At 40.5% G+C, this 26623-nt stretch overlaps 1 protein-coding gene across 2 annotated transcripts in view; it reads right to left on the reverse strand.

The window, feature by feature from the left end:
- ero1b (endoplasmic reticulum oxidoreductase 1 beta) overlaps positions 1 to 26623 on the reverse strand; it is a 111859-nt gene that overhangs the window by 60516 nt on the left and 24720 nt on the right. For both annotated transcript variants that reach the window (XM_068020769.1, XM_068020776.1), the window contains exons 2-8: positions 20082 to 20201; positions 14839 to 14922; positions 13660 to 13701; positions 13153 to 13235; positions 11578 to 11651; positions 6187 to 6307; positions 2513 to 2559 (exon numbers count right to left, since the gene is read on the reverse strand). In XM_068020769.1, coding sequence (XP_067876870.1) covers positions 2513 to 2559; positions 6187 to 6307; positions 11578 to 11651; positions 13153 to 13235; positions 13660 to 13701; positions 14839 to 14922; positions 20082 to 20201 — 571 coding nt within the window. The remainder of the gene's footprint in view (positions 1 to 2512; positions 2560 to 6186; positions 6308 to 11577; positions 11652 to 13152; positions 13236 to 13659; positions 13702 to 14838; positions 14923 to 20081; positions 20202 to 26623) is intronic.

Consider the following 26623-nt stretch of genomic DNA (forward strand, 5'->3'; position numbering starts at 1 on the left):
ATCTTTAAATAAAACGAGAAATCTACCAACTACATAAATCATCCAACACTGCAGAAATAGGGAGAATTGCTACTGCTTTTCTGGTAAAAATTTCAAATGTTACAGATGGATTTGTTTTCCAGACTAAATCAGATTATTGCAAGGATTATATTGCTGAGTAAACTACTGAAATGTATAAGTTTACAAAAGGATTTTAAGATTGGAAATATGCACATACAAGTTGAGCAGCCAAATTGAACTATTTTTAACAGAATTTTTTAAAGAGCTATAATACTGCTTCCGACCAGTACAGTACTCTCTACTGTTATTTTGAAGGTAAGTTGCATTACAGTCATTGGTACAACTGTGCTGGTTGTACCAGTACATTTAATACAGACAATTAATCATTAGCTGGAGACGCTAATTTACTACTAGTTATATTTCCAGTTACCTACTTTTGCACAAACTATTACAAAATAAGCATATGCATTTTGCAGCTGTTTACAATTTGTTTGAAGCTTTATTGTGTCATGCTACGCCACCACCTGCCAAGAATGAGCCACATTAATTTTGTCATGAACATTGATTTTACACTTTTGCTGGAGTGAGAAATTGACTTGTTAAACAGATCAGCCGTGGCTGGAACAGACATTTGCATATTAACAGGCAGTGATCGGAAGGAAAAAGGACCATTCTCTGACACATTCAACCCACAATGAACCTTGATCACGATGTATTGTGTGCAAGAGGAGCATTCCAGAGACTGCTAAGATGACACAATCCAGGACTGGTTAGACCAGCTGGTCACATGACTAACTGGCTGCTCCAGGGTCTTTTGAACTAGCCACAGAGAGTTTGGACACAGAGTGTCCGTTTGCTCCTGGACTTTTGTCCTTGTGCACCAGTCGCTGAAAGTAAGCATGCAGGTGCAGCAGGCAGTTAAGGCGGCAAATGGTATGTTGGCCTTTATAGCGAGAGGACTCGAGTACAGGAGCAAGGATGTCTTGTTGCAATTATACAAGGCCTTGGAGAGACCACATCTGGAGAATTGTGTGCTGTTTTGGTCTCCTTATCTGAGGAAGGATGTTCTTGCTATGGAGGGAGTGCAACAAAGGTTCACCAGACTGATTCCTGGGATGACAGGACTGACGTACGAAGAGAGATTGGGTCGATTAAGCTTGTATTCGCTAGAGTTTAGAAGAATGAATGAGAGGGGACCTCATAGAAACCTACAAAATTCTAACAGGACTGGTCAGACTAGATGCAGGAAGGATGTTCCTGATGGCGGGGGAGTCCAGGACCAGGGGTCACAGTCGAAGTTTAAGGGGTCAGCCATTTAGGACTGAGATGAGGAGGGATTTCTTCACCCAGAGAGTGGTGAACCTGTGGAATTCTGTACCACGGAAAGCAGTTGAGGCCAAATCATTAAATATATTTAAGAAAGAGTTAGATATAGTTCTTAGGGCTAAAGGGATCAAGGGATACAGGGAGCAACCGTGAATAAGGTACTGAGTTTGGATGATCAGCCATGATCGTATTGAATGGCGGTGCAGGCTTGAAGGGCCGAATGGCCTACTCCTGCTCCCATTTTTCTATGTTTCATGACTTCAGTATATAATCTAGATTGACCTTCCAGTGCAGCACTGAATATGTGCTACAATGTTACAGGGGCCATTAAACCAAGGCCTGTCTACCTGTTCCAGTAATTCAGGTGGACAATAAAAATCCCATGGCACTATTTAAGGAAAAGGGAGTTTTTCCCAGTCTTGTGGTCAACATTCGTCCCTCGAGATCACTGAAAATAGATTAGCTGGTCAATCATCTCATTGTTTTTTGTGGGACCTCAGAGTGTGAAAAATGGCTGCCATGTTTACCTAAACAATGCACTACAAAGTAAATCAGTAGATATGAAATGATGCACGGAGACAACTGAGATAAATTATGTAAATGCAATTGTTTTCTATGCCTACTTCCATTTTAAAAAAAACAACTTATTTTACTACATGGTTATCACCTTTAACTTTTTTTCATGTTATTCATTCCTCTTCAGACAAGACCATAAGCAGGTAAAACTCCCGTTAATGCTGCTCGTGAGCTGAATTTTAGGAGGCACTTTAAGGTACCTGGGATAACGACAACTTGCATTTATAGAGTACCTTTAATGTAGCAAAATATCTCAAGGTGGCCAGAGTTTGCCACTTCATCTCTGAAAATATACAGCCTCTTCTTAATGCCTCCACTGCCAGTAGAGGGAATATTGGGAATTCACTTATTGGAAAATTGTAGGTGAATTGTTTGTAGTTTTCCATTTATTGATGTCAAACGGACAGAAAATTGAGAGCATTGTGCCCATGATTTTCAAATCAGCCACTTGTTCTACCCAAATAAGGGCCACCATCAACTTCGAGGCAGCTAGAGACGAGCAATAAATATAGCTCGACAAGAAATTAAAAAAAACTTTTGTTCTGTCTGAAACAAAGTCACTGGCGAGCTTGCAAATAAGAGTTGCAACAGGTTTTGTACATGAACTTACCTCTGCTAGGTGCGAGTGGATTCAGAGGGCGATATACAGAACGAGGCCTGCAAACGATATTTCAAGTTTACTTTTATTAGTTACTTATTAGACTGGGTTTCAACAATGCAGTAACATTTTGGGACACAATGTTCTTCAGTGGTCATAGATAGAATCTCAGGCTTTGTTTTGTCCTAATCGAATTTGGCTACCCTCTGCAGATTCAGGTCGGTGTCAAGATACTATTGAGAGTAGGAGGCAGGTTCTCCCAGTACCCTGACCAACGTTCCTCCTTCAAAATACAAAAAATTAATGGGTCATTCATGTCACAGCTGTTTGTAAGGCAAGAATGATGGAAATAGCCACTTCATGTGCCTTCATACCAGTCACCAAATTACAAAGGTAATGAAAAGACAAAATACTACAGATACTTGAAATCTGAAATTAAAGCAAAAATGCAGAAAATATTCGAGTTAGGCAGCATCTGTGGTCAGAGAAACAGAGTTAACGTCACAAGTTGATGACCTTTCGTCAGAAAGTATTCCAAAAGGTAGCTTTGTGAAGCAGAGATGTTTTGACATAAGATACTGTACAAATGCACATTTAATAAAAAAAAATTCATGCACACACTGCCCATTAGTCACATTTCAGATGTTACTCCAATGCTCTTGTGGCTGGCCTCCCATTCTCCATAATCTTCAGCTCATCCAAAACTCTGCTGCCAGTATCCTACTCTGCACCAAGTCTCACTCATCCATCAGTCCGTGGTTGCTGGTTTGCAGTCCTCCAAGTTAAAATTCTTATAAGCTGGTTTAAATCCCTTCATATTTATGCCCCTCCCCACTCTGTAACCTCTACCATCCCTGCACCTCTCCAAAAACTGTGTTCCTCTAACTCTGGCCTTAACTCCACATGCTCCCCTTACTTTAACTTGGCTTAGTACTTCCTTACTAGTTAGCACCAAATCTGAATTTAGCTTCCCCATTGTGAGTTTGTTCACCTCAGAAAATATTCTTTAAATACTTCAATAAATTCCCTTGTGCATGCAAATTGAAATTTAGAAGGGACATGTCATGAAAACTAAAATCTTCCATGATTACAACCAAGGCCTTCCTCCAATCTTTACCTTTGACAGCAGCACTTTGATTTCCTCAGTTTTAATTCCTGGAGGCCTGAAGCATATTTGTACTACAAACACTTTCCCATCTTCCAGAACAAACCAGATACTGCACTAAATTTCCTTCCAGTGTATAAACCTTTCCTGATAAAAACTCTCACCACACTCCTTCCTTCCTAAAGCATACAAAGCCCTGTAAATTTGTTCCCTATTCATCCTAATAAAGTTTCAGTAATATGACATCAATTAGCTCCTTAATTTAACAAATGAAATTCAAAGTACTACAATGGAAGAGATGGGTTACCAATTTATCTAGAGCACAGAAGTAGGCTAAGCAACCATGGTCAGAAGGTTTTGGGAAAACTTGTAGGTTAACAGAAACCTAATTCCCATTTGATTACTAAATGAAACATGTTAAGAGAATCAAACACCCTTGTTCCTGTCTTATATGGAAGGCTTAGGGTAGGTAAGTCACCTGGTTCAGATGGCTTGCATCCCAGGGTGCCAAAGGAAGTGGGAGGGGAGATACCAGGTGCACGTTGTCTATATGGATTTTGAGGCTCATGGAATAGGAGGGTCAGTGTCCAATTGGATAGAAAAGAAAATTGGCTTAAGGACAGAAAAGAGTGAGTCATGTCAAATGGTTGTTTTTTTCAGATTGCAGGATGGTAGACAGTGGTGTTCCCCAAGGGTCAGTGCTAGGACCATGGCTTTTTTTGATATATTTGAATGACTTGGATCTTGGAATACAGAGTAGAATTTCAAAATTTGGCGATGATACCAAAGTTGGAGAAGTGACAAACAGTGAGGGCGATACGAACTGTCTGCAACAAGACATAAGATAGGCTAGTAGAATGGGCAGACAAGTGGCAGATCGAATTTAATACTGACAAGCGCGAGGTGATGTATTTTGGCAGAAGGGACAGGGTGAGGCAATATAGACTACTAAAGAGTGTGTAGGAACAGAGGAACCTGGGGGTGTAGGTACATCGATCTTTGAAGGTGACAGGACATATTGAGAGAGTGATTAGTAAAGCATATGGATTCTTGTGCTTCATAAACAGAGGCACAGAGTACGAAAGCAGGGACGTTAGGCTGAACCTTTATAAAGCTCTGGTTAGGCCCAACTAGAGTATTGCATCCAGTTCTAGTCACTGCACTTTAGGAAGGATGGGAGGGTCCTTGAGAGGGTGCACAGGAGATTTACCAGAATAGTTTCTGGAATGGAGATTTTAGTTACAAGATTAGGTTGCTCCCTGGGGCAAAGGATATTGAGGGGAGATTTGATAAAGGTGTGCAAGATTATAACAAGCTTAGATAAGTTAAGACCAGGAAAAACCGTTCGCATTAACTGATGGTACAAGGACGAGCGGACACAGATTGAAGGTCTTGGGTAACAGATGCGAGTGAATGTTCGGAAGAACTATTTTATGCAGCGAGTGGTAATAACCTAGAACTCGCTGCCCACAAGGGTGGTGGAAGCCGAGACAATAATTTCAAAAGGAAATTGGATGGGCACTTGAAAGAAATAAACTTGCAGTGCTACAGGGATCAAGCGTGAGACTGACTAGATTGTTCTGCAGAGCACCAAAGACTCAATGGGCTGAACGGCCTTCTGCTATGTCACATATGACTCTTAAGTGTGCCAATAGACAAAACAGGTAGTAGCAGGTAAAACTTAGGCATTTAAAATTCAAAACAAAATGAAACTGAGACCACTTTAGACAAAAACTTGAGACAGTCTTCAAGCTGCCTCATCTGCACACCAAGCACAATAAAACGTGTCAATTATTAATGCACGACACTCCCTCACTGTGCAGATAAGAACAAAAATCATACAGGTTTATTGAAAATGAGATTCAGAGCCAAATGGTAAACAATCTATGATGGAAACTTTAAGCTACAATTGTATTCAACTCTCCTTCAGACATGGAACTGGTGAGCTTGTGTTCTGAAAGCAAACTGGACTGAGACAATTCAATTATTCACCACCAAAGGTGGTGAATTACAGCAGGATAAATTGGCATAAATTTTACAACTTGAAAATCAGCCATCTGAATCAATTAAATGCACTGGCTACTAAATCCAACAAATCAATTAAGAATCAAATAATAGCACCTGAAAAACCCTATGTTGAGTAAAGAGACTATATACAACTTGGACAAAAAGCAGAAAAAAAATTACTGTGGATGCTGGAAATTGGAGATGCAAACAGAAAAAATACACGCACAAAAGCACACGCATGCACATGATATGAAGGGTGAATGAAGCAGGGATTTATAATCAACTTGAAGATCCAAAATGTGGTTGTCACTATCAACACAAAGGTTGAGAATTTTGAGTAAGGCCACTACAAAGCCTCAACAGCTGGGATGATTCAATGTCCACTGATCACAAGTGAAAATTAAAAAATGATAGTGAAGAGTCCGCAAACATAATTTTAAAGATAAAATATGTGCATATATTTTGAGTTTTTATCAGTGGTAATTCTAACCCCAACATGATCACCACCCCCACCAAGAGGAAACAGAAAGGAGCTTCAAGGAGTACAATGTAGAGGAAATTAAAAAGGAAGTACTTAAAGCAGTTCTCTTCATAGATGCTGTTCCACACCCTCCAAGCTGATGATCCCCTGTATCCAGTGTAACGCTCTGGATTCAGGAGGAGATCCACATATTCTGCATCAGGTGACAACTCATCTGCAGGGAGAGATTAATTATCACTTTCAGGAAATAAATCTCTAGTTTATTTACAAATAAAACGAAACATCAGGTGAGTCGGCATCTGTGAAGACAGACAGGTTTTTGATATTTCGGGAGGGAGTTACCCTTCATCCCAACTGAAGACAACTTTCAAATTTTGTAAAGAGAGAAAAAAGTGAATCAGCAGAAACGCAAATCCCAGCAAGGAAGTTAAATATGTTGAATGACTTAAAAACTGCTTATAAAAGACAAGTGAAACAATGTGGAAAGTCAAAAGAATGTGCAAGTAATCAAAAGCACGAAAGGGCCATGGGAAAATGTGGGAGTAGGTAGGCAGCAAGAAGAGGAGTAAGAAAGCTGCAAAAGCAGAAGAGGAATTTAAATAGACAAAGCTGAGAAAACACAGTGGGTCTGCCAGGTCTGAAGACTGAAAGAATAGGTTCTCATCACAGGCCCAGACCTCCTGCCTGCACTGTACTCTGATAAAGAGTCTCTGCCTCCCCTTGCTGGGTCCCAAACAGACAGACCCACCCCACTGAAATGAAAACAGTGCAACACAGCCAAAGTCTAAAGTTACTAAAGTCAGTGCTTAGAGTGTAGGGTGTCCAGTAAAAGAATGAAATACTGTTGCTGAACTTGTGTTGAGTTCAATTGATACAGCGTAGGACGCCAAAAGACAGAGGAGAAGAAGTGTGTGAAAGGAACAGGGAATTAAAATGGCCAGTCACAGAGAGGTCAGAGTGCCTACAGATAGAAGAGTAACACAGTCACCTAATCTGTGTTTGCTTTCCCCAGTGTACAGCGCAATACAGTATACTAGATCACTTCCAGCTGCACTAAAATTGCCTGCTCATCTTTTAAAGTTCAATTTAATTGAAAGGAACATACCCAAAACATCAAAACGAGTCTTTTCTCTTTACAGATGTTGACCTTACTATGCATTTCCATCATTTCTGGTTTCACTTTATGTACTTTAAATAGGATGATTCACAGTGTACAATTCATTTCACAACTCCAGATTAATGAGCAGTTCATATCCGCATGCAGCACGACTTGAACAATATTCAGGCTTGGGCTGAGAAGTGGCAAGTGCCAGGCAATAGCTATCTCCAAAGAGAGTGTCTGACCACCTCTCTTCAACATTCAATGGCATTACCATTGTCAAATTTCCCATCAACATCCTGGGAGGGCAACAATGACAAGAAATTTAACTGGACCAGTGACAAATGCAATGGCCACAAGAGCAGATCAGGGTATTCTGAAGTGGCGAGTGACTCACCTTTGAACTCCCCAAAGCCTTTACACCATCTGCAAGGCATAAATCAGAAGTGGCATAAGAATGCTCTCCACATCCTGGGTAAATGCAGCTCCACAATATTCAAGAAGCTTGGCACCATCCAAGACGAAGCATCCACCACCTCAAACATCCACACCCTCCACCAATAGCACACCATGGCTTCAAAGTGTACCATTTACAAGATGCACTGCAGCAACTCGCCAAGGCTTCATCAACTGCACCTCCCAAAACCGTGCCCTTTACCACCTAGAATGGCAAAGGCAGCAAGCTCATGGCAACACCATCACCTCCAAGTTCCCCTCCAAGTCTCACACCATCCTAACTTGTAAATATAATGTCATTCCTTCATTAATGCTAGGCCAATACCCTGCAACTCCCAATCTAACAGCACTGTTCACCACATGGACTGCAGCGGTTCAAGGTGGCTCACCACCAATGTTGACTCCTTTTTTTTTTGTTTTTTTTTGAGCGCAGGCAATTTCTTTGTGCGTGGCCCCTTTACCTTCTATAGCATAGCCACGCACACATGGTGATTTAAAGGTGCCGACGTGTGTCTGGCCTGCATGGAGATTTTTGGGTTGCTGCGCAGCCACACAGGTTAGAGGAAAGATTATTCACCATCACCTTTTCAAGAGCAATTACAACATTTCAGCAATGTCCACATTCCGTTCATGAGTAAAACAGCCTGATCTGTATTAGCAATACAATCTACCCATCTCAGCCCTATATAATTTGACACTATATCATAAAATTTGATTTAAAGAAAATTTATTTTTGTTTATATACTTCAAGACTGATAAATACTCAAAAATGAAACTGCATAATTCAATGAATTTTCAATTAAATCTTCTGGTGTTTATGTGAAAGCGGTTTTGTTTAAATCTAACCGAATCACAGAAGTTACAGCACAAGCTGTCATTATGACACGTGCAGCTGCATTGCGCTGGCTCTTCAACAGCAGCATCTAATCTAATTCCAGTTCCCTGTATCCTTTATATTCTTAATTTGAATTACTATCGAATTCCCTTTTAAACCGTTAGCGCCTGTCTCACTAGTGTTCTTGTTTTAATAACCCTGTGTGGAAACAAGTGTTTTTAAAATTTCCCCTCTAATCCGTTAGTACTAACCCTGAGTACTAAATGCCTCCGGTTATTAATTTGTCTAACAATTTTTCACTATTTACCCTTTCCGAACCAGTCACAATTTTGAAAACCCACATCAGATCTCCTTTAACCTTCGTGTTCACTGATAAAGACGCAATTTGCTTGTTTTTGTTTGACCAGGCAATGACCATCTCAAAGAAGAGAGAATCTAACCATCTTCCCTTAATGTTCAATGGCATTACCATTACTGAATCCCCCACTATCACCATCCTGAGGGTTACCATTGACCAGAAACTGAATTGCACCAGCCACATAAATACTATGGCTACAAGAGTAGGTCAGAAGCTGGGAATTCTGCGGCGAGTAACTCACCTCCTGACTCTCCAATGCTTGTCCACCACATCTACAAGGCACAAGTCAGCCGTGTGACGGAATACTCTCCACTTGCCTGGATGGCTACAGCTCCAACAACACTTGAGAAGCTCGACACTGTCCAGGACAAAGCAGCCCACTTGATTGGCACCCCATCCATCACCTTCAACATTCACTCCCTTCACCACCAACGCACAGTGGCAGCACTGTGTATCATCTACAAGATGCACTGCAGCAACTCACCAAGGATCCTTAGACAGCACCTTCCAAACCTGCGATCTCTACCACCTAGGAGGACAAGGGCAGCAGATGCATGGGAACATCATCACCTGCAACTTCCCCTCCAAGCCACACACTATCCTGATTTGAAACTTTATCACTGCTCTTTCACTGACGCTGGGTCAAAATCCTGGAACTCCCTTCCTAACAGCACTGTGGGTGTACCTACACCCCAAGGACTGCAGCGGTTCAAGAAGGCAGCTCACCACCACCTTCTCAAGGGCAATTAGGGATGTGCAATGAATGCTGGCCTAGCCAGTGCTGCCCACATCCCATGAGCGAATAGAAAATAATTTTTCAAGCCTCTAACAGCTCATTCTTGATATAATTCTACTAGTCACTGTATCCTTTCCATGGCTCTAACATCCTTCCTATAATTGAGTTCCTAGAACTGCAGAGTACCCCAACATGGCATAACCAATGAGACAAATCCAACAAAACCTTTGCATTCAACACTTCTATACAATACATCCACAATCCATTTGTCCTTTTACGCCTTTTTTTTTTACGACCGAGGCTGGACGAGTGCACTGTCTTTCTCTCGTTCCACTTCTCCATGGGTCACAACATATCTATAAATGTTTTACCCAGTTACTGATATGGCCAATTATATACTTGATCTATTTTAGTTTCAGAATAAAATCCACCAACCAGGTTTCTTTAAGAAACAAAAAAATTATAAAACAAGACTTATTCAATAAAGATGCAAAGCTTTAACAGTTTGAAATATGAAAGTATAAATATATACCCTTCTAAAATAACCCAACACACACACAGGTTAAAGAAAAAATCAAGTTTTCTCTGCAGAGGTTAACTTTAAAAGACAAAAAATACTTTGGCCAAATACTTGTCAATTCTTGAAGAGAAAGGATAAGATATGGAATGTTCCCAGCTGGCCCTTTGGTCTGGCCTCCAGATACATGTAGACACTGGGATCTTTTTGGAGCAGTTCTCTTCAGGTGACGCCGAGGATTAGTCTGGCAGGCTTTTCAGAAGAAATGCGGCATCAGTTTCTCTATTTCTCACACTGGATTCTCAGGGTTTCTCAAAGAGGTAGCACAAGATGATCTGGGTGCTTCTCTCAGCAGGATGAAATCCAAACTGACATTCAAAACAGTCCACACCCCAAGTCAGAAAGCCCAAATCTCCTGACCACCATAAACCTAGACATGTGACTTCTCTAAACAACTGCAATAGCTAGCAAGGCTCCTTAAGTTTATTTAGCCTTCATTGCCCCTTCTGGTAAAGGTTTTTTAAAAAAAATCCAAAGTGTCCTTCCAGTCACCCTTTTTAAAAAAAAAGTCCAGCATCTATGGAATCCCTTCAGTCTTTCAAATGAACCAATTTCCACAATCTCTTAAACACGAGTCCTCAAAAAAAGATTAGTAATGGAAGCACCTTTATGACACTTTCTACCTGCACTTCCAAAGTTTTGATCTTGTTTCTGTGAAAGTCAAACTGAAAAATATAACTGAGAGCAGAGCCTTACCATTAAGTACCCTGTTAAAATGGGAATCATGGTAGGAATGACATCAGGTCTGTAGAAGATAATGAGCTTGAGAGAGAACTGACTTAACATGTCCACTGTTGAAATGAAGCATCTGGATTAATGTCAGTCTCTACTGATGCTAATTCAGCTACTGTCAACTGCAGATGCTAACTAACTCCATGTCAGTTCCTTCTGACAAGTTATTCATAACAAAACACTTAGGTAGTTAATAGAGGATCTGTTTAAAATAGAGAATACAAATGGAAAAACACAATACACAAACACATTTAAAATAATTGCTCGTCAGTCTCTACATTGTTCATGGGGAAATCGGTGTCATCTTCTGGTAAGTCTGCTTAGAGGGTGAGGAATAATTGGACCAGGGTGTGCAAACATAATTCAGTTCCCAGTTTAAAAATCATACATTAATGTCTTTATTTTTATGCATTGCCATTATCTATGCCTATATCCACACTTAGAATGGAAATTGCACATGTAAACGTGTCACGCTGGAATCACACCATCCTGCTGCTCGTGCTGGTGATCAACATTGATCATCTCTGCAATTGGTTACCTTCCAAACAAATCAGGGGCAGTTTTTTTTTTAAACCACTGATCATTGAGAATTTGTAGTGTTTTTGCTTAAACTTAATTTAGCCGTTAAATATAGTTAAAATATTTTGGAACAGTTAGATGCAAATACTGCACAAGTTCACAAGATCCTTACCATCAAGTTCACAAAAATGGTCTTGTGCATCATCATATCTTGCCCAATCAATGAAAGCTTCTTTTGTTTGGTTACTGAGGACAAAAAAAAAAGTGATTTGGTACAGGAATACCAACACATCAACCAAGCCAACATTATAATATACCACTTATATACACGTGCGCACACACAAAACACATATAATGCTAGTAAATTGCCTCTGACTTTGCAGAGTCAGTTGATGAATACATTTTTTTTAAATATTCAAGATAGCAACACAGTTGGAAAAGTAAACTTTAGAACTTCACTCCATAGAGCTACCTAAATGACCAAACTACCTTGTGATAGTTGACAGAATAATTGAATAGGAAACATTGCCACCAAAGTATGACCAAAAACCTTGATAAAGTATGATTTGTGGGCAGGCAGTATGCATCTTCTGAGAGATATTTTAATAGCCTATATTGATATAAGTCACAGCATACTGGAGGTAGTAACTGAAGAGTAGAGATTCTGGAATGAATAATCCAGTTACTGCAGTAAAATTTCAATGCAAAGTTATAAAAATATACAAATAACTAACAGAACAGGAAGTTATTAAACAACAATACACTCCCCTATTTATTCATTTGATATAGGGATGGGAAGAGTGAAAACAGAGAGCATGGGATGGAGAGGGGAAGATGGAAAGTGGGTAGAGCGAGGGAGAAAAGAACGAGCATTTGTGCACATATGTACAGAGGGAGAGAGGGGGAAAAGGAAAAAAGAAAACTAGATGATACTTTCAGGTTTCTTTCCAACAAATAAGTATGAGCACATTCTGCAGAGACTGCATTTTCCTCAATGCTCCAATCTACTTTCCACAAGCTCAAAGTCATTTAGCATTGTTCACAAACGCCAAAATCATAGTAGGCAGTAGTGATGTGTGGAAAATGCTATTTCAAGAAAAGCTTTTCCTCGACTCCAACATTCACGATTAAGATGAAGATCAGTGAAATTTGTAAATGCAGAGCTATGTAACTTTAAAGTATTAAACAGACATATCGCGATATTGATTTCTGCTGAAATAAAGCAGGTTTCTGACATCCCAATGTAGATTTGGAAGTATAATTTGCTTCAAGATTTTTTAAATGCCAGTAAAAGCTTGGGGTTGTTCAGCAGTAAAATATAGTAACAGTGAACACAGCACAGAAGCTAGTTTTAGGAGTTCAGCATCATGTGTTTCCTTGGTAGCATCATGCTTTCCAATTGTTGAAAAAAATGCTTTATGCTCTATTTATTAGAAAGTTTTGTTTGAGACTAAACTAAAATGATCACAAATAAAAAAATCTACAAACTTAATGTTTGAGCATAATACTGCTGCATAAAACAGTGGGCTACACATATTCCAAAATCACCAGAATTTACCAAATTGTCTTGATTAATTGTTACATGTAGGGAATACTCAAGAAGTGAAGCAATAGCAGTGGGGAATGGGGTGGTGCAAACTAACAGAACACTACTAGAATCAGAACCAGAACCAGAAATAATCTCAGATACCAAAAAAACCATCAAATAAAACTGCAGCAGGCTAAATCATTAACTGTTTAGTCTCACCTCAATGTGCTGTTCACAGCTCCAAGCTTATTTGCTTCCTCACAGTCTTGCAAATCTTCTACTGTAGTTGCTTCCACAGAATACTCACACACAACAAAAAATTAGTAAATTAACTATACATCTGGAAGGAAATCTAAATTGACTATTTACTGCAATAACTGAAAACACACTAGAATCAGTCTAATATATGAAAGGTTCAGAAAAACATGCACATTTTGATTTGAACCATATGCTCTTTTAATCAAGAAATACAGTAAAAAACTGAAAAATGTGTCTAGGTTAAGAACATTCAATGCAAAAATACAGGGATTAGAGTATTCAGTGCTATTTTGGCACTTTTGCAAAAGCTTGCATCTACAGATCATTTGTCACCTTAAAAGTTTTAATCATTTATTCCTCATTGCTTTATGCTTAACGTACTATGATCAGTCCTCCGTATAAGTGATCAGGCACAAAAGTTAATTAAAATATATTTACATAAAACATTTGCATCAGCTATCGACTTACTTTGTTGTAATTAGCTGCTTTAATTCCAATTGGAATCTCACTCTAAAAGTGAAAAGAGAGCATTAAAATAGATAATTGCTCAAATTGAAATTAGCACTTCAAGAAGTCCCTTCAGAACATGCCCAAAGTATTGGATTAAGTGCAAAGAATTTTCATTCATCTATCAAAAAAAAAATCATTCTAAATAAACTTGGAGTAATCACACCTCAAAGTAGAACACCTGAATATAATGTGAAACAGTTTCCAGAATGTTCGCAACAAAAAGAAATTATGGAACATTTCATCAACAAAAAAAAGGTGAAGGTTTTAAACTTATCTTGCTGGACAGGAGGATAATGTTACCTCTCATTTACTCCACTTCAGATTGGGATGATTATACTTATATAGTGGAGAGGTTGCAGATTTGGAAGGTACTGTCGAAGGAAGCTTGGTGAGTTGCTGCAGTGCATCTTGTAGATGGTACACACTGCTGCTACTGTGTGTCAGTGGTGGAGGGAGTGAATGTTTAAGGTGGTGGATGGGATGCCGATCAAGTGGGCTGCTTTGTTCTGGATGGTGTCAAGCTTCCCAAGTGTGTTGGAGCCACACTAATCCAGGCAGGTGGAGAGTATTCCATCACATTCCTGACTTGTGCCTTGTAGATGGTGGACAGGTATTGGGCAGCCAGGAGGTGGTTACTCGCTGCAAAATCCCCAGTCTGTGACCTGCTCTTGTAGCCACAGTATGTATGTGGTTGGTCCAGTTCAGATTCTGGTCAATGGTAACCCCCAGGATGGTGATAGTGGGGATTCAGCAATAGTAATGCTGTTGAATGTCAAGGGGAGATGGTTATATTCTCTCTTGTTGGAGATAGTCATTGCCTGGCACAAATGTTACCGCGAGTAACAGATTACAATGGGATTTTTGAGGTTTGAGGAAGGGGTTGTCATGTAACATTTGGCAAATGTTTCTACATTCACATGCAAACGTAAATCTCATTGAACAGAACAGCTTCAAGGGGCTAAATCGTTGACTCCTGTTGCTATGTTTCAACCGCTGCTGATATACAAGTATGTATTACTTAAGATTTGTGATGCAAGTGTTCCCTTATCTAAATCCTGCACAACAATTTCTATTTAATTTAAAAATATTGACCTCCCTCATCCTGCAACATCTGTAAAACACCTCCAGACACTTTACCTCAGAACAAGGCTTTACATGACAGTCCTTAATCGAGCAGTGCCCATCATCAAACCAGAAGGGGCAAGGTCTCTTCAAATTAACCTATTAAAACAAAGAATACATAGTAATCAGTGTACATCTGAACATTTAGATTTAAATATATTGGACAACATCTGAAAATGTATAGGGCAGGGATCTGTGGCTAAATGGATTGGTCTTTCAAAGAGTACTATGGATATCATGACTTTTTCTTTAAGGCCATCCCAAAGTATTGATTTGTCAGCTGTGGCTCAGCACTGCCACCTCTCAGTCAGGAGGTTGTGGATTCAAGTCCACTTCATAGACTTGAGCATAAACAAAATCTAGGCTAACACAATACAGTACGGATGGCGTTCTGCATTGTCTGAGATGCTGTCTTTTGGATGAGATGTTAAACCAAGGTGGATGTAAAAGATCCCACAGCACTATTTTGAGGTGTTAGCCCCATTATCTAGACTAATATTTACCAACATCACAAAAATAGATTATCTGACCATTATCACACTGCAGTCTGTGTGAGCTTGCTGTCTGCAAAATGGCTGCCGCGTTTCCCACATTACAAAAGTAAGTACACTTCAAAAATACTTAATTGGCTGTAAACTGTTTTGGGATGTCCAGTGGTCATGAAAGGCGCTGTAGAAATAAAAGTCTGATTACCTTTTCATTTTTAAAAAAAAATTATGAATGGGTTGGACACAGTCAACGTGAGGAACATGTTTCCGTTTGTGGGAGAATTCAAAGCAGACAGAAATTTTTGGCCATGTGTTAGCTGTAGCTTTTTTTTTTTCATTTGAGGGATGTGGCCATCACTGGCTAGCTTGAAGAAGTTACCCCATCTAAGATGCCACTGGCAGAATATCATCCATCTCAGGTATACTTCCATCAGACCAATCTTAATTTACTCCAACCTGGTGGCCACCCAATGCTAGTGTCTAATCTGGAAAAACATGTTGCCAGCAGTGAAACATTCCCAGTATTCGCCATTCATGTTAAGTTAATTAATAGCCTAATAAAGAGAGGCTGGCAGAGCACTTCAGTCCCGTGGAATGCACATCCTTTTCCATGTGGGAACTCCAGAACACTGCTCATGTCCTGTACAACCACATATGCAGGAGTGTCTTCAGCTGGAGGAGCTCAAGCTCCAGGTATTGGAGCTTAAGCAGCAGCAGCTAGGGTCACTGTGGTGCATCTGTGAGGCTGAAAACTATGTGGAAAGTATGTTTCTGGATGTGGTCACCCCGCAGCTTTAGAGTGTACAAAGAGAGACTGAGCTACTGCCAGACAGTCAAGCAAGACCAGGCAGGTAGTGCAAGGGTTCCCGGAGTGCATCTCATTCTCCAACTGGTACGCAGTTCAAAATAGTGGTAGGGGAGACAGTTCCTCTGGGAAATACAGACTAGCCAAGTCCACAGTACCATCGGTGGTTCAGCTGTGCAAAGGGGGAGGAGGAAGGAGGTCAGGAAAGCAGTAGGGAGCACACAGGCATTTCTTCGGCTGCAGACATGATTCCAGGATGAGATACTGCCTCCCAGGTGTCAGGGTCAACGATGTCACTGAGTGGCTACAGAACATTCTGAGGGGGGGGGGGGGGCGAGAAAACAAACAGCTAGAGATCATGGTACATATTGGTACCAATGACATAGGCAGAAACAGAGATGAGGTCCTGCAAGCAGATTTCAGGGAGCCAGGAAAGGAATTAAAAAGTAAGACCTCAAAAAGTAGTAATCTCAAGATTACTCCCAGCGTCATCTGCTCTTGAGTACAGAAATAGGAGCATAATGCAACTGAATGTGTGTTTGGGGAGATGGTGCAAGAGGGAGGGCTTTAGCTTCCTCGGGCATCAAGACTGGTTTTGGAAGAAGTAGGACCCTTACAAGCCAGATGGGTAGCACCTCAACGGGGCTGGAACCCCGTTGGTGGGGAGCTTTGCTAATGCTGTTGGGGAGGATTTAAACTAGCCAGGCAGGGAGATGGGAACCTAAGCGTAGATTCAGAGGTGAGAAAAACAAAACTGGAAATAGAGGCAGAAAGAAAAAGTAAGCAAGTATACAAGGTCAAGGAAACAAAGGCGTGGTTCAGTGATTAGCAGCATATACTTCAATGTAAGTAGTCCAGTGAATAAGGCGGATGAGTTGAGAGCACAGATAGACACTTGGAATTATGATATCATAGCATTACAAATGTGGCTTAAGGAAGGGTAGGAATGGCAGGTAAGCATTCCTGGTTACAGGCTTTTCGGATGGGATAGAGATAGTGGGGAAAAAGGAGGGAATGTGGGTTTGTAATACTGGTTAAAGAAACAATCACAGTGGAAGAAGGGATGATATGCTAGAAGGATCATCAAATGAACAAGTTGAACTGAGGAACAAACAAGGGGCAATCACACTGCTGGGAATACATTAGAGACCCTCAAACAGAGGAAGATAGAAGAGTAAATATGTAGGCAAATTGCTCGAAAGTGCAGAAACAAAAGTGCAGTGAATAGGGGATTTCAACTACCCTAATAGTAACTGGAATAAATTAAGTGTAAAAGGTACAGAGGGCACAGAGTTCTTAAAACGTATTCAGGAGAACTTTACCCACTACGTAGCAAGCCCAACAAGTGACAGTTCTGGACTTGGTTTTAGGGAATGAATCTGGGTCAGTGGAAGGGGAATCAGTGGGAGAGCATTTTAGCAGTGGTGATCATAATTCAGTTAGATTTAGAGTGATTATGGAAAAGGGCAAAGATAGACCACGGGTAAAAGTTTTAAATTGAGGAAAGACCAATTTTACTAAGCTGAGATGTGACTGGGCAAAATTGGACTGGAAACAATTACTTGAAGATAAATTGTGTCACAGCAGTGGGAGGCATTAAAGGAGGAGCTAAAAACAATTCAAAACAAATATGTTGCCTGAAAGAGAAAGGGTGGGAGTTAAAAATCTAAACCACCCGTCCCACACCCCAGATGTCAAAGAGTGTAAAGAGTAGGTAGGATAAGGCAAAAAAGAATGCTTATGTCAGTTATCAAGAGCTCAATACTGCAGAAAGCCCAAGTGTGAAATTAAAAAGTAAATCAGGAAAGCAAAGAGATGCATGAAATAATATTGGCAAGTAGAATCAAGGAAAACTCAAAAGATGTTTTATAAATAAATAACTAAAGAGCAAGAGGATAACTAGGGAAAGACTAAGGCCAATTAGAGACCAAAAAGGTAACCTGTATGTGGAGGCCCAAGATGTGGGCACGGTTCTTAATGAATACTTGTGTCTATTTTCACTAAAAAAGGACAAAGCAGATACTATAGTTAAGCAGGAGGAGGAGTGCGAAATATTGGATGGGATAAATATCAATATAGTGAGGGAGGATATACTGAAGTGTTTAGAATGCTTGAAATGTATCTCAGGGTGTTAAGGAAAGCAAGGAAAGAAATAGTGGAGGCTCTGACCATCATTTTCCAATCCTCTCTGGCTATAGATGTGGTGCCAGATGACTAGACGACTGCTAAGGTTGCCCTGTTGTTTAAAAAGGGAAGGGATAGCTTGAGTAATTACAGGCCAGTCAGCCTAATCTTGATAGTGGGAAAATTATTGGAAAAAATTCTGAAACGCAGTATAAATCGTCATTGGGAGGCAAGGATTGAACAAGGACAGTCAGCATGGATTTATTTAGGGAAGGTCTTGCCTGACCAACTTGATTCAATTTTTTTGGAACGGTAACAAGGGTCGTTGAGGGTAGCACACTTAGCGTAGTCTACATGGATTTTAGCAAGGCTTGCAACAAGGTCACACACAGCAAGCTAATCAGTAAACTAAAAGTTCATGGGATCCAAAGGAAAGTGTCAAGTTGGATCCAAAATTGGTTTAATGGCAGGAAGCAAAGGTCGATGGGTGCTTTTATGACTGGAAGGCTGTTTCCAGTGGGGTGCCACAGGGCTCAATACTGGGTCCCTTGCTGTTCATGGTATATATCAATGATTTAGACTTAAACTTAGGGCCAGCAATTACGAAGTTTGCAGATGATACAAAAATTAGTGTCGTTGACAGCGAGGGAGAAAGCTGTAGACTGCAGGAAAATATCAATGGACTGGTCAGGTAGGCGAGAAGTGGCAAATGGAATTGAATCTGGAGGAGTGTGAGGTAATGCATTTGTGAGGACAAACAAATAAATGGTAGGGACCTTGCAGTGTACGGATGAAGGCAGTATGACGTGGATAAAGGTGGACAAGGCGGCATACGGGATACTTTCCTTCATTAGCCGAGGCCTAGAGTACAAGAGCAAGGAGGCTATGTTAGAACTGTACAAAACACTAGTTAGACTGCAGCTAGAGTACACCATACAGTTCTACTCACTGCATTACAGGTAGGATGTGATCACACTAGAGGGTATATAGAGGAGATTCACCAGGATGTTGCCAGCAAGGGACAATTTTGGCTACAAAGGAAGATTAGATAGGCTGGTTTTTGTATTCTTTGGAACAGAGGAGACTGAGGGGAGATTTAATTGAATTGTATAAAATTATGGAGGGGTCTAGATAGAGTGGATAGGAAGGAGCTACTTCCACTGCCAGAGAGGTCAATAACCAGAGGCATAGATTGAAAGTAATTGGTGGAAGGATTAGAGGGGTATTGAGGGTGGTGGAGGTCTGGAACACTCTGCCTGAAAGGGTGGTAGAGACAGAAACCCTCATTGCATTTAAAAAAACACTTTGGCATGCACTTGAGGCGCCATAACCAGCATCACTACGGATCAAAAGCTGGAAGGTGGGATTAGACTGGATAGCCCTTTTTTAGCCAGCACGGACAAAATGAACTGACTGGCCTCCTTCCATGCCTTAAATCTTTCTATGTTTCTAAACCATTTAGATCAATTCATATATATGACATCTTGTAGTCATAGAATGAATGCAATACTGCTCATCTTACATGTAACATTTTTAAGTCTTAATGTGAAAGAATCCTTATTTTATCAAGTCCATACATCAGGACAATGATCCAGCAATCAAATTTATCCTGAGCAGCAAGCACAGTAAAAGTATTCCTCCACCCACTACCCACCCCAATTCCGTTAAAAAAAAAATACATGCATCTTGGATCAGTACTGTCATGACAACTAACAAAGAACTCAGCTACCATTAAACTTTGGTCTTTATTACAAAAATACAAAGTCTATAATGCTTTTTAAAGTACCTTATGAGAAACATTATTGGATACACAGAAGTTTTAAGCAATTTAAGGATCGTACTTTGTAATATCTGAAATAATCCCGTTCCAGCAATTTTTGTAATGTTGGGAAGATCTTGTAGCTGTTGAAGTCATCAATACTTTCTATGTCACAGAAGCAGTCATCCAAGACACCTGTCAACTACAAAAGATGATTTTTTTTCACACAGTTAGATTTAAAATACAATTATTGGTAATGATTCAATAAAATTATACGATTGGTTTACAGATAAAACTGAAAATGCTGGAGATACACAACAGGCCAGCCAGTATCTCAAAAAAAGACAATTTTTCAGGTGCAGACTTTGAAACAGACCGAGAAACAGCCAACCAAAACAAAATGGGGAGGGAATTACAGACAAATTAGAGCTAGATAAGCTACAAGAAAGTAGTTGTTATTGGATTTAAATCACAACCTGACTGAGGTCACTTTACATCCATCAGCTACTTTTTTTTTTAAAAAAAGGCTGAGGAAGTATGGACAGTATTCAAAATATGACCTCAATCTGGTCGTGAAAAGGCATTAGAAACACAAAAGGCAAATAAAACCCCAAAATGCAAAGCAACAAATGGCATATGAAGCAAAGTAACTGGCAGGAAAATTAAAGAAATAAAGTCGCAAAAGTAAATTTTCAGAGCACCAGCAGCCAGGAGGAAGATGAGGTAATGCTGAGCTTGGGTGCAGCATTCTAGAAAGTTAATGACAGAAATAAGAGGAAGGTGAATCTGAAGTGACAGACCACAAACAAATAGGGATCCTTCTGGCAGACAGAGTAGATGTTCAGCAAAGCAGCTACCCAACATGTCTTTGTTGCCAGTGAGCAATAAATACAATATCACATATAGGGAAGTATATGTAAATCATTGTTTTACACAGATATGATTTTAGCCCCAGACAACACTGTAGAAGGAAGAGAATGGACAGGTGCTGCCCCTGTTCAACTGGGAGAAAACATGTGGAAAGCAGACAGAACATGGAGGGAAAGCTGTATTTGGTTCTCAGATGATGACCTAAAGGCTGCAAAGACTAATGGGATAGAGGTTGAGAACAGTAGGGATCCTTTTGTTGGAGGATCAGAGACACTGCTGTACAGTAAAGATCTTCAATTTTTCTTCCCACCCTTCTTTCTGTAGCGACTCGTATTCAATCCCACTTGCTACTGCACCTGCAAGATCATCATCTACATCTATGGTATGACTTCAGCTTTTCTCCCCCTCATCCTTCCTTACCTGTCAGGTTAACCATCCCCACAAATCCTCCCGATAGCGAGACAGTGCGAAAACTTCAATGTGGACTGCTCTAAAGCTATCCAGTGCTGCTGTGAAGTTATTTGACAGATGTGTGATTCTAGTGACAGGAAGAGCATGTCAATTATCTTCCTTTTCCTGAGCTGCACATCCACCCCAAACATAAAGTTGATTTTAAGCAAGAGTTAAGTCACGTCCTTTTTTTTATAAAGGTGTTCTAATAAAATTCACTGTCTCTCTAATCAGGCATAAATACTCAAAGTAAAAAAATGTGTGCCAAAAACTAGTAAAAGTTATTGGATTCCACTGCAGGCCAGAGGGACAGCTACCAGATCTTTACTAGAACACTGCTATTATACGAGTTAATATACCAAAGCAGAGCACTATTCATTTACATTAATCTGTACATTTTACTTATCCTTACCTAACATTTGTGCTTCAAAATTTAGCAACACGAGTGAGTGATACAATCAGAAGCCCTGACTCGGGCTGGGTGCGGATATGGTTCTGTCGGGCCCGGGTTGGGTTTCATTTGCAGACCCGAGCCAGCCTTTACTCAACGCCAAACATTTTAATCAAGACAGATCCTGCACTTAGAATTGTTTCAGTTAAATGAAAAGCAGTTGAAGATTGCAAAACTAATACGGTAAAATTTTGTAAAATCTGGCTAGTCAAAAAAAAAGGTACTTTTTCACTTTTATTAAAATTACAATTTTTTGACATAGAGCATTCTATCTAAACCAGAGCAGGATAAATTACACATACAGGCCCATTCTAAAAGCACTGAAGCATTAGGGCAACTATGTCAGCAGTATCATCCCCAAGAAGGGTGCTCCCTTTTACTATTCCACTACCACATTACTACACTGACATCTGTACTTTTCTAAAGTTACAGAAACTGCTGTTAACTCTTAAATATCTATCTTGAAACTTCTGGCCTAATCACTACTATTGAATTCAACATGGCTGTTCCACTAGTAATCTCCATGATGTGTTAAGCACCTCTGGAATTGTGCTCTTCAATTTGTTCATCTCCAGATTGAGACATTGTGCATTTCAAAATGTGGTTAACACAATACCTCTGTTCATTCCTGGCTTGTCACTCAAATTGCTCTCTGGGCCAAATGCTTGGATGAGTTCTCCTCTTCTCTGACCCCCTCCCAATACTCATTAGGATATCCAGGGCCTACACCTTTCACTCGAGCTAACTAGGGATGGGTAATAATTACCAAGTCCAACATCCTAAGAACAAGCTCAAGAAAAGGGCCCTGTTCCCACCCCCACTGTTTCATGTCTGCATCAGTAGGCTTTTTAAATCATTCAACACTATCCACTCTTTTTTGCCAATCTAACAACATTTATCAAATGCCTTCAGGCTACACATCCTCAGTGTACATGATTCTATGTAATCTTATGCAATTTTTATTCCTCAGCAACCCTGGTGATCACAAGATAAAGATACAAAAAACTAATCAAAAAGGTTAATGAAATGGTGTTTATCCCAAGGCGGCTGAAAGTCAAAAGTAAGGAAGTGATGCTTCAGTTCTACAGAGTCTTGGCCAGGCCCCATCTGGAATGCTGCACTCAGGTTTGGGCATCAACCCTCAGGAAAAATATACTGCTCTTGGAGAGGCAACAGTGCAGTCACCACAATGATACCAGGGCTTAAAAAGTTAAATTGAGGACAGGTTGCAAAAACTCAATATATCCACTTGAGTTTAGATGGTTGAGGGGTGATTGAATTGAGATATTTAAAGTGATTGGGGATTTAATATAAAAACAGAAAATTCTGGAAATGCTTAGCAGGTCAAGCAGCATCTGTGGAGAGAGAAACAGAGTTAACGTTTCAGGTCAATAACCTATCACTTACTTCAAACTTCCACCCTCACAGTATTTTCCTTTTGTGGGGATTTGATAGGTTAGATAGAGAGAAACTATTTCCTCTGGTGGAGAAATCCAGAACAAGAGGGCATAATCTTAAAATTAGAGGCTAGGCCATTCAGGAGTGAAATCACGAAACACATTTTCCACACAAAGGGCAATGGAAATACCCTGACTGTCCCTTCCCCCCATCAAAATGCTGTGGATGCTGGATAAATTAAAATTTAAGGCTGAACGGATAGATTTTGTTGTTAGGTAAGAGTATTGATGGATATGGAGCAAAGGTGGTTAAACTGAGTTAAGTACAGATCAGCCATGATCTAACCAAATAGCCGAACAAGCTTGAGGGGCTGAATGGCCTACTCCTATTTTGATCACCTTTACATACAAACACGATGTCATACAACATAGATCCGGGTTCAGCTTAAGGTCTATGCTGGGTAAGCTAACTTCAACCGAAACACTATAAGTGCATGTTACTTAATTGGCCTCAGCAGTGCTGGGTTGAAGAGCGAACAGAGAAGAAAAAAAAAGGAAAATCAGACAGAATTACATCTCCTGATTTATATCTAGTAGATCCTGCTAGAAAGCCCAATTTTGTCCAGTTGTGTACTAGTCAGTCTTGGTTACAACACCTATAAGATGGAATAGTCTTCTGATGTTCACCATACGGGTGAATTACTAAAGGATGCTGGTGCCTGCAAAACAGTTTATCTAGACCAGGGGTACTCAATCAAGGAGTTGTGAAGGTTTGAAGGGGTCCGCCAAAAGTTTAGCCCATTGTGGTTTCATTCCCACTTATTTACAACATCCATGTCACAAGATGACGTCGTTGCATGGCTCAGATTTAAAAAAGAGAGAAAAAAAACGGTCATTCAGATGGATGTCTGCAAACGGAGTTTGTGAAGGAACACTGTGACAAGATGGAAGATGAGGAAGAGGCAGCAGAGTTCACAAGAAGTGCAGTGATGAAAATACAGAACCCCAACTGAAGAGTAAAAAAAAATTGACTTTTCCTTTTATACGTGGACAATAGATAACAAAGTACTGTACCAGAAATGTGGAAATTATCTAGACTTCTGAAACTTCACTTTAATATCCTAGACATTAGAAGATGACTGCAAGATTGCAGAAGAGTGGAAGTGTAAATAGTTATCATTGTTTTAAAACTTACACAATATTAACATAAGAAATAGGAGTAGGCTATTCGTCCCTTTAAACCTGTCCCATCATTTAATATAATCATGACTGTAGCTACAGCATTGATAGGACCGATAATTTTTCACAGGAACCATCACCCCCTCACCACCCTAAACTGGCTCACAAAAAAAAATGTAAAATCTAAAACTGGAACAGACAACTGATGAAATGGCTGGTTTTATTGTGAAAATGGTTCATCAGCAAGCCTTGTCAAGTTTAAATAGCCCTGCCCACATGTTGCGAATGTGCTATTCTTCACTGCTGTCACTCAAAATTGTATACAACTACTCAATAGTTTTAATTTGATTGAGTCCCCTCCCCAGTGCAAAATAATTGTACATTGCATAGTGGTGGGGATGGATGTAGGCAGTGATCAAAGCACAAAGGGTAGGTTCAAGAAGGCTACTGAAGGTGGAAGGAGATGTATCAAGTTGGAGGAATTTAAGGAAAATGTACCAGAATGTATGACCAAGATGGTTATGGGGTTTGCAGCCAAAGGGATACAAGAGAAGTCAGAGTCAGAAGAATGCAAGTGATGCACCAAACCACATCTTTTGCAGAGATAGGGAGGGATAGGACCCTGGTCATACAAGTAGAGGATTACAAAGGATTTTGAAATTGATATAAATGGGTGATATGGGATGATGGATGAGCAGGCAAGGACACAGATGGCAAAATTTTGGAAAAGATAAAAGGTAGAGATAGAAATTATACTGCTTGAAGCTCAATTCAAAGTCAAGCAGGACGCTGAGGTAGTGTACGGTCTGGCTCAGTCTGAATGTGCCACCAGGAATTAGGGGGTTAAGTTACGGAATTTTTGGCAGGAATTGAATAAAATAGCTTACAATTTGCTAGCGTACAATTAAAGGAAGTTTCTCTCATTCAGACTAAGTAGTTGAGGAGATAAAGGTAATGGCCGAAAGATAGAGTTGTGCATCAACGTACATGCTGACCAGGACAAGTACACTCTTGCACAGAATAACAGGGTCTTTACCCCACAAGGATGCATACATCACACCAAAAACATACATTAACTGGTCCTTTACAGCGGAGACACAAACAAAGAACAGTACAGCACAGGAACAGGCCATTCGGCCCTCCAAGCCTGCGCCAATCTTGATGCCTGCCTAAACTAACACCTTCTGCACTTCCGGGGTCCATATCCCTCTATTCCCTTCCTATTCATGTATTTGGCAAGATGTCTCTTAAACGTCGCTATCGTACCTGCTTCCACCACCTCCCCTGGCAGCAAGTTCCAGGCACTCACCACCCTCTGTGTAAAAAAAAAACTTGCCTTGCACATCCCCTCTAAACTTTGCCCCTCACACCTTAAAGCTATGTCCCCTAATAACTGACTCTTCCACCCTGGGAAAAAGCTTGTGACTATCCACTCTGTCCATGCCACTCATAACTTTGTAAACCTCTATCATGTCGCCCCTCCACCTCCGTCGTTCCAGCGAAAACAATCCGAGTTTATCCAACCTCTCCTCATAGCTAATGCCCTCCAGACCAGGCAACATCCTGGTAAACCTCCTCTGTACCCTCTCCAAAGCCTCCACGTCCTTCTGGTAGTGTGGCGACCAGAATTGCACACAATATTCTCAGTGTGGCCTAACTAAGGTTCTGTACAGCTGCAACATGACTTGCCAATTTTTATACTCTGTGCCCCGACCGATGAAGGCAAGCATGCCGTATGCCTTCTTGACTACCTTATCCACCTGCGTTGCCACTTTCAGTGACCTGTGGACCTGTACGCCCAGATCTCTCTGCCTGTCAATACTCCTAAGGGTTCTGCCATTTACTGTCTACCTCCCACCTGCATTAGACCTTCCAAAATGCATTACCTCACATTTGTCCGGATTAAACTCCATCTGCCATTTCTCCGCCCAAGTCTCCAACCGATCTATATCCTGCTGCATCCTCTGACAATCCTCATCATTATCCGCAACTCCACCAACCTTTGTGTCGTCCGCAAACTTACTAATCAGACCAGCTACATTTTCCTCCAAATCATTTATATATACTACAAACAGCAAAGATCCCAGCACTGATCCCAGCGGAACACTACTAGTCACACCCCTCCATTCAGAAAAACACCCATCCACTGATACCCTGTCTTCTATGACCGAGCCAGTTCTGTATCCATCTTGCCAGCTCACCTCTGATCCCGTGTGACTTCACTTCCAAAACACCAGACTACTTGACTAACCACACCACCCCCCCCCCCACCTCCCC

This window comes from Heterodontus francisci, chromosome 3 (genome assembly GCF_036365525.1).
Source record: "Heterodontus francisci isolate sHetFra1 chromosome 3, sHetFra1.hap1, whole genome shotgun sequence".
Taxonomy (NCBI): domain Eukaryota; kingdom Metazoa; phylum Chordata; class Chondrichthyes; order Heterodontiformes; family Heterodontidae; genus Heterodontus; species Heterodontus francisci.